The 8793-nt window shown below is 40.7% G+C and overlaps 2 protein-coding genes across 4 annotated transcripts in view; one reads left to right on the forward strand and one right to left on the reverse strand.

Moving 5' to 3' along the window:
* Trim37 (tripartite motif containing 37) overlaps nt 1–8793 on the forward strand; it is a 122295-nt gene that overhangs the window by 75361 nt on the left and 38141 nt on the right. For all 3 annotated transcript variants that reach the window (XM_021212186.2, XM_021212187.2, XM_029546109.1), the window contains 3 exons: nt 3681–3803; nt 5368–5557; nt 8068–8186. In XM_021212186.2, coding sequence (XP_021067845.1) covers nt 3681–3803; nt 5368–5557; nt 8068–8186 — 432 coding nt within the window. The remainder of the gene's footprint in view (nt 1–3680; nt 3804–5367; nt 5558–8067; nt 8187–8793) is intronic.
* Nucleotides 3974–4439, reverse strand: LOC110331515 (60S ribosomal protein L31). The gene has a single exon (XM_021212190.1). The coding sequence runs from the start codon at nt 4386–4388 to the stop codon at nt 4011–4013; it is 378 nt and encodes a 125-aa protein (XP_021067849.1). The 5' UTR covers nt 4389–4439; the 3' UTR covers nt 3974–4010.

The following is an 8793-nucleotide window of genomic DNA, read 5'->3' on the forward strand; positions in this document are numbered from 1 at the left end:
TGTAGAGAAGGCTAGCCTGGAAATCACAGATCCAGTTGCCTCCATCTCACAGTAAACGTAGTACAGCATGTTAGCCTTGAACTCAGAGATGTGCCTGCCTCTGCCCCCCATGTGCTGAGTTTAAAGTTATGCAGCACCAGGGCCAAACAATGGTATTGATTTTATGAAGTCTTCACAGTGAAGCACTGATCACACACTTAGAGGTCTGGTAAAGAAAAGGGATGCGGAGGCTGCCAGTGGGAATGGTTAGGAATCATTAAGACAAGTGGAAAACTAGATAGTGTATTTCAAAATCTAAGAAAACATTCTAAAAAGAAGTGTTGCTATCAATGCTCTATATTTTTGAGAAGTATTAACATAAAGATTGAATAGAAGAGTAAATGAAATCTGAGAAATCAAAGTCTTCTTCAATGTGTTGCATGTGAACTGAGGAGAATCTGGGGGGCTGTGTGGATTGAGAAAGAGTTTAGAATTGGGCACTGCCTATGTGTGCTCATTTTGCAAATCATATATGCTGTAATAGTAAAGCACATGTAATGTAAATCTGCCATTTTAGGCGTTAGTTGGGGAGGCCTTTGTGTTTAAAATGTTTGGCAAAGTGAACATAATATAAAATTTCCCACTATAGTCTGCAACAGTTGAGTAGCATTAGTCTCTTTGGTATCCATATGCATTCCTCCCCACCGTCCGCCTCTGAGTTCTCCTCTGTCTAAACTGCATCATTTCCCAGCAGTCCCCCGTTTCCTTCCTGGTACCTGGGGATTACTGCTTTCCTTTCTGGGGCTGTGAGTCACTCTTTCAGGTACCATCTGTGATTGGGATTGTTGCAGCATTTGGCACTGGGGGTTTTTATGACTGGCTTCTTTATTTCATGTACCTCCAAGGTTCGCCCATACACCATTGTGCAGGACTTCCTTCTTTCTAAATGGCAGAGCCCTGCTCTATGATATTTAGAACACATTTTGTTTATCCATTCCTCCCTTGGACAGTTGGGTTGTTTATATCTTTTGGCTCTAAATGTAGATATCTCTTTTCAAGCCCCTTTATAAAATTGTCAGTATGTATACTGGTGTTCCTAGATTATTCTATCTTTAACTTTTTGGAGGTGTGAGGTGGGATGCTATGCTTTTTGCTGAAACAACTACGCTTTTAACTGGGGCCAGATTCCATTTCTCCATATGCTCACTGGCACTTATTATTTTTTTATTTGTTTGTTTTTAAACTTGCCTTCCTAATTAACACAGAAACAGAGTCTTGTTGTCACATTTCCATTTATATTAGAATAGACTTTTGCTATGTAGCCCAGGCTAGCTTCAAACTCCTGATCCTTCTTCCTCATCTATTGTGGGGATTATACTTATGTACCATGATGCCTGACCAAATGAGGTTATTTATCTCTTTTTTCTTCTCCATTTCCCATTTTCCTTTCAAGGCTTCTACATGTTTATCATGAGTTAATAATATGTTCCTTTTACTGGTCAAACTATTTTACTATATAACTGTACAGCATACTGTTTACCACTATCAGTTGATATAGATAGCTCATTAGCACTTTTTGGCTATAATCAATAATGTTGCTGTGAATATGTATTATAAGTTACCATGTAGATAATAAATATTTTGTTTATTTTGTGTGTGTACCTAGAAGTGGACTTGCTGGTTTAAATGGAAGCTGTGTTTAAATTTTTGAGGACCTGCCAGTGTCATAACTTTAATTTTCAAAACCCCTTGCAGACTTATATATCTGCCAGTCATGTGACTTTAGCTTCCTCATGTTGTCTGCAACACTTGCCCTTGTCCCTCCTTTTTTACCCATTGAATTGTCTCAGCATCCTTGTTGAAGACAGACTGAGTGTATAGATTGCTTCTGGATTCTCAGTTCTGTCAGATACCTGTCCACATGCTGGTACTACCCAGTTGTTATGTGGTGTGTGTGTGTTTATGTGTGTGTTTGTCTGTATTGAATGTGGGGCTCACACATCTACTTCTACCCGCAGCACATTCCTATGCTTCTCGCTCAGACACCTGCCTCTGAGACTGGATCTCACTCTGTATGTAACCCAGGCGGGCCTGGAGCTTACTGTGCAACCCACTTAGGCTGCCCTTGAACTTAGGACAGCCCTCCTTTCTCAGCTTCCCCAGTGCTGGGATTTCAGGTGTGCACTGCCTCTCTCAGATTACTTGCTCTTTTTTCTAGTTTTTGAGCTTAAGAGCTTCTTTATGCTGATGCTAGGAGTGTCAGAGGAAAGCTGCCTGCTCGCTTATTTCTGTAGCTGAGGATCAGTCATAGGCTGCAAGCTGAAGGCCCTGGGTTCATCCTTAGCAGTGGGAGGGAGGGAAGGAGGGGAGGAAAGGGGGGAGGGGGAAGGGGAGAGAGAGAGAGAGAGAGAGAGAGAGAGAGAGAGAGAGAGAGAGAGAGAGATATTCATAAAAATGTAAAGAACCTCTTGTCCTTTTTTTGGACATTTACTTAGGGAAGAAGCTTGTGGATCTCAGAGGACAATTTAAAGGAGTTGATTCTCTCCTCGCCCTATGGATTCTAGAAATTGGACTCAAGCTGTCAGACTTGGCCATTAAAGTTCTAATTCTGTCTTAAATTTTTTGTCTTAGTAGTTGATAAGTACCTTAAATATATCAGATATTGAAAGTGCACAATTTAACATGGTGCTCCGTGGCTTCTATTTAGAATATTTAGAATGCTCTTCTAGATGTATAGGAGTTCACTGAGTCTTTGGGTCTGGTTCATTTTGGTGTGTGTTTTTGATAAGAATAGTTTTTCAAAGTTCATTCTGAATTTTTGTTATTTTAATTTTTTTTAAGACAAAGCCAAACTTGCTAAACCTGTCATCAGTAAATCTCTTCAGCTTTTTTGTTTTTTATTTGTTTTGGTTTAGGCAGGGTCTCACATAATACAGACTGGCTCTGAATTCAGTTTCCTGCTTCAGCCTCTTGAGTGCTAGGCTTAAAGCTATGATGTTGTTCATCTTCTCATCTGCTCATTATTTATTATTTTGGTAATTTCTCAACTATGCCTGCAAGTGTGGTTAGTTCTTATTGTTACCATCTTGTCCTGTATCTCCTCTCTTCCCCCACCCCAGTTATTTTAAACTGTATATTTTATTGTCATTACTACTTTAATCACAATTTTTTATTTGGTCACAAATATTTTGAAGAAATATTATTATAATTTGTCTCAAATTCAACATTGATTATATTTTTGATCCAATCAAGCACAGTTTCCAGTTGTTTAAATTAGAACAGCTGTTCTCAACCTCTGGGTATTTACATTACAATACATAACAGTAGCAAAATTACATATATGAAGTTGCAGTGAGATAATTTCATGGTTGGGGTCACGGCAACAAAAGGGTGAGAACCACTGGGTAGGAGGGTTTGTATTTTTGTTCACACTTCGTCTTAATTGATACAACTTTTTAAAGGCAAGGTCATAGTTAATCTTATTTAGACTCTGTTTCAGAAGCAACAAAACAGAATTATTTTTGTTGTAGAGTATTAAATAAGCTGTCAGGTTCACAGAGTACCCTGCTGTTTTGTTCATTATAGGCAGAAAAATATCCTTGTATGGTAAAGATTAGACCTTTCTCTCGCTGTATAGTGAGTTTTGTGACATTTTTACCATATTCAGAAATATGAATATATTTTTCCTAAATATTTTTCAGCCACAAATAAGAAGAATTCCCCCAAGTCAGCTCGGGCCATAGCAGGCAGTCTGTCACTCCGAAGAGCTGTGGACTCTGGAGAAAATAGCCGTTCAAAGGGAGACTGTCAGGCTCTGGCTGAAGGTAAAGCTAACGAATTTATAGTCTGATTTTATTGGGCACTTGCTTGGGAGTTGATGTGACATTGCTTTAACCTTGATGCTGATTTAAGGTTGGACTTGGGTGTGTGCACCCTTTATTGTTTACTTTTCTTGAGCTTGTTCTTTTGTTTGATTTTTGACTTTTTTTTTTTTTTTGGCAGTTTTGCAACTTTATTTGACATTGAGTAGGTTAGTTTTCATCCACATTGACTGTCTGTAGATTTTTGAATGTGGTAACAGGCACGTAAGTTACCAGCGTGTAAAGCTTGTTTGGGGAATCCTCATCCTCATTCCGTTTTCTGGACAAGCGTACTCGGATGCGGTATGGAACATTCCTTATTCCCTTGGCCCAGACGGCTTTATTGAGCCTGGTGTCAATGCGCACATCTGGTGTTCCCATTTCCTTCATGGCAAACTTCCGAATTTCTTTGAGTGCCCGAGGAGCACGCTTCTTGAAGCCCACTCCATGGATGCGCTTGTGAATGTTGATGGTGTATTCCCGGGTCACCACCTCGTTGATGGCAGAACGGCCCTTCTTCTTCTCGCCACCCTTCTTTGCGGGAGCCATTCTGCCGGGCCCAAGTTGGAAAGGAAGGGCGCGAGGGACTGTGGGAAGGAAAAGTCGATTTTTGACTTTTAAGAAAAAGATTTACTTTGATTTTTAATCATATATTTGTATGTGAGAAGGTTTTACTCTTTTTTTTTTTTTTTAATGTTTTGTTTTTTGTTTTTTTGTTTTGTTTTTGTTTTTGTTTTTTTCGAGACAGGTTTCTCTGTATAGCCCTGGCTGTCCTGGAACTCACTTTTGTAGACCATGCTGGCCTCGAACTCAGAAATCCGCCTGCCTCTGCCTTCCAAGTGCTGGGATTAAAGGCGTGTGCCACCATGCCCGGCTTTGTTTTGTTTTTTGTTTTACAAGAACGGGTTTCTCTGTATAGCCCTGGCTGCCCTGAAGCTCACTTTGTAGACCAGGTTGGCCTCAAACTCAGAAATCCGCCTGCCTCTGCCTCCCAAGTGCTGGGATTAAAGGCGTGTGCAACCACACTCGGCTAGGTTTTACTCTTGGTCCTCCTGTCTTAACCTCCTGAGTTCTGGAGTGGCTGACATGCACCTCGGGCTCTAGTATCTGATCTCAAATCAGAACAGTATTTTCAACTGTGTATGTACTCTGGACTTGTTAATTTTTAAGTAGCTAGTCAAAAAGGTTGGGGTATATTTTTAATTTAGTTTGAAGATTTTACTTAGTTCAAAATGCTCATGTAGGAGGCTGGACAGGTAGCTCATGGCTTTGAACATTGTTTCCCTCATGCAGAGGACCTGGGTTTGATTGCCGACTCCCCATGGTGACTCACAACCGTCCGTAACTCCACTTTTAGGGGATCTGATGCCTCCTTCTGGCCTCTATTGACACCTGACACATACATGGTGCATGTTCATACATGCAGACAAAACTACTCATTTAAATTTTTTTAAAAAAATAGATCCATAAAGAAATTTTCTAAACTAAAAGAACGTTCATGTTTACTGTCTTCTTTCTTCTCCTGAAGGCTCCTCCGGAGGCTCTCAGTCTGGGAGCAGACACAGCTCCCCCCGGGCTCTGACACACGGCATCATTGGGGATCTTCTGCCCAAGAGTGAAGACCGACAGTGCAAAGCCTTGGACTCTGACGCCGTGGTGGTTGCAGTTTTCAATGGTTTACCTACTGTTGAAAAAAGAAGGAAAATGGTCACCTTGGGGTAAATAATACTCTTTTTATTGTTTGGAATTTCAAGTCTAAATCATAATGAACACAACTATTTCTGTAGTGTGCTGTAAGTTCATTTGTTGCATTAAAATGTGACTTTTTAAAAAAATTAGGAAATCATCTCCTGCTCTCTCTCCTCTCTCTAACATCCCCTGACCAAGAATGACAGCAGTCCTCCTGCCTCAGCTTCGTGAGTGCTGTATTACAGAAGTGAGCATCCCCAGCTAACTTAGAGCTCTCTTTAACTGACACCAAGGACACCTGAGCATACTTAGTTTGTGAGATGTGTGTACTTCAGCTTTGATCTTCTCCATGTTTTAATCTGCTTGCATCCTTCCTGACCATCTGTGCTGCATTGTGTGTCGTGGGTCACATATTTGTGTGGGATAAAGTACTTTCATTAATCTTATTTATTATTGCTATTTTGTTTTCTTATTTGTTTGTTTTGAGACTTGAGTCTCATGTACCCCAGGCTGGCCTTCAGTTCTTGATCCTCCTGCCTTACTCTCCCAAGTGTTGGGATTACAGGCCACTATTCCTGTTTAATTGTTTGTTTTTTTTTAAAAAAATACTGCTTTTATCTCACTCTTTTTCTGTCTTTTGAAATCATCCTCTAAAATGCAACTTGGAATTTCCAGAAAGGATAATGATGATTGGCACTTTTATCTTTATTCAAAACCCATCCACGTGAATTAAATTTACAGCCAATCCAAAGAAAGTAGTTAAAGAATGTATTGTCTATGGATTTGTTGGTTAGGCCATCAGTATTCATCTATTGATCTATCACATAAACATTAAATATGTTTCTAATTTAAATAATGGAATTGTTCTTCATGGAGATTCTGCAAAGAACTTTATAGGAAGACCAACATCCTTAAATCTATGTCATTACCAAATCCAGAAGGACAGATGGGGGTTTCATTTTGTTTTTACTCACAGTTCAACAGTGGAAGAGAAAATCACAAGAGAGTTTGGCATAGTGGTGAACTCCTGCATCACAGCTACAGGGGAGATCGAGGGCCAGAGGGTTGAAAGTTGGGGCCTGCATGGGCAACCTAGGCAAGATCCTGGCTTAGAAGGAGCAGGTGAAAGAGACAGACAGACAGACAAAGAACCTGGGTCTGGGGTGAGCTTTTGAACCGCCTCCAATAAGATCACATTCCTTCTAATTTTTCCCAAACAGTTCTACTAACTGGGGACCAAGCATTCAAACATAGGAGCCTATGAGGGACCATCCTCATTCAAACATGGGAGCCTATGAGGGACCATCCTCATTCAAACATAGGAGCCTATGAGGGANCATTCAAACATAGGAGCCTATGAGGGACCATCCTCATTCAAACATGGGAGCCTATGAGGGACCATCCTCATTCAAACATAGGAGCCTATGAGGGACCATCCTCATTCAAACATAGGAGCCTATGAGGGACCATCCTCATTCAAACATAGGAGCCTACGAGGGACCGTCCTCATTCAAACATGGGAGCCTACGAGGGACCGTCCTCATTCAAACATGGGAGCCTATGAGGGACCATCCTCATTTAAACATGGGAGCCTATGAGGGACCATCCTCATTCAAACATGGGAGCCTATGAGGGACCATCCTCATTCAAACATGGGAGCCTATGAGGGACCATCCTCACTCAAACCACCATGGTGAGCTAGTTAGGAAGGAGATGTCAGCCTGGTTCATCTGGATGCTCTCTATCTGTGTCTTTTCTTTCTCCCTGCTGCTTTGCAGCAGTGAGGCAAAAATAATTTACTAGCAAATTAAATAAAGTAGTTCTCAGTGAAAATGGGAAACACAGCAAGTGAAAGTGTCCTCCTCCTTGTTTGCATCCCTGCCCTCAGGGTTCTCCTGTGTGTTGCCTTCCAGGACATTAGCATATTAAATAAGCAACCGTGACTGTCTTTACCTGCAGTGTACCTTGATTTCTAACTCACTAATGTTCCTCTTAGTCTTAGTAGTGAGAATTTGTGTTTATATTTATTTTAATTGATAATTACTGATTGACAAACCATTTTAAGAAATAGCAGAGGGGCTGGAGAGATGGCTTTGTGGTTAAGAGCACTGGCTGCTCTTCCAGAGGTCTTGAGTTCAATTCTCAGCCACCACGTGGTGGCTCACAGCCATCTGTAACGGGATCAGATGTCCTCTTTTGGTGCATTGGAAGAGAGTGGCAGTGTAATCACATACATAAAAAAATAATTGGGGGAAAAAAACATGTTAAAAAAAATAGCAAAGAGATCCTACACACCTTCTCTTTGTCCCCTACTGTTAACATTTTGTAAAACTATTACACATTGTCATAAACAGGGTTTGGTAATCTATATCATAATCTTTTATTCTGAATCTTCAGTAAAATTTTTAAAAATGCAAATTAAGAATTAAACACAAGTAAATCTTCCATGCTTGATTTAAGGCTCAGCTTTAAGAAAAAAAGAAAATCATTATGTCACTATTAACATTTGAAAATAGCATGTTGTTCTTCCCTCTTTGAGGACTAATGCAAAAGGAGGTCGTCTAGAAGGAATGCAGATGGCAGATTTGGAAAGTCATTCTGAAGCTGGGGAGGTACAGCCCACACTACCTGAAGGAGCCTCAGCTGCCCCTGAGGAAGGTGAGCATTGAACAAGGATGGTCAGGACCAGCTAGCAGGAGTGTTCTCAGTGGCTATAGCAGAAGGTGGGAATTCATATAGACACATACATGTAAAACAAAACCTTAATCTTCAAAACAAAACCCAGCTAATTAGAATATTGTTAACCCTTTGTTTGAGGTCAGGTTTTTGTTTGGTTGGTTGGTTTTTGTTTTGATTTTGGAGACAGGGTTTCTCTGTGTAGCTGTGGCTGTCCCAGAACTCACAGAGATCTCTGCCTCTGCCTCCTGAGTACTAGGATTAAAGTTGTGCTCTACCTACTGCCTTTGAGGTCCATTTTGATCAATGTCTATAATTGTTTTGTGTGTGTGTGTGTGTGTGTGTGTGTGTGTGTGTGTGTGTGTGTATGTGTGTGTGTGATAGTAAGTTCCCAAGGAGACCAACAGTTACTAGATCCCACTAGGGCTGGAGTTTCCTGTAGGCTGATGTGCCTGCTGTGGGTGCTGGGAACTGAATTTAGTTCTTCCCTAATTGTAGTACTCACTCTTTTTTTTTTTTTTTTTTTTTTTTGGTTTTTCGAGACAGGGTTTCTCTGTGTAGCTCTGGCTGTCCTGGAACTCACTTTGTA

Source organism: Mus pahari, chromosome 14 (genome assembly GCF_900095145.1).
Source record: "Mus pahari chromosome 14, PAHARI_EIJ_v1.1, whole genome shotgun sequence".
NCBI classification, from domain to species: domain Eukaryota; kingdom Metazoa; phylum Chordata; class Mammalia; order Rodentia; family Muridae; genus Mus; species Mus pahari.

Bases quoted from the DNA above. Each gene is read 5' to 3' on its own strand.
- LOC110331515 (XM_021212190.1), bottom strand. From the start codon at position 4,388: ATGGCTCCCGCAAAGAAGGGTGGCGAGAAGAAGAAGGGCCGTTCTGCC.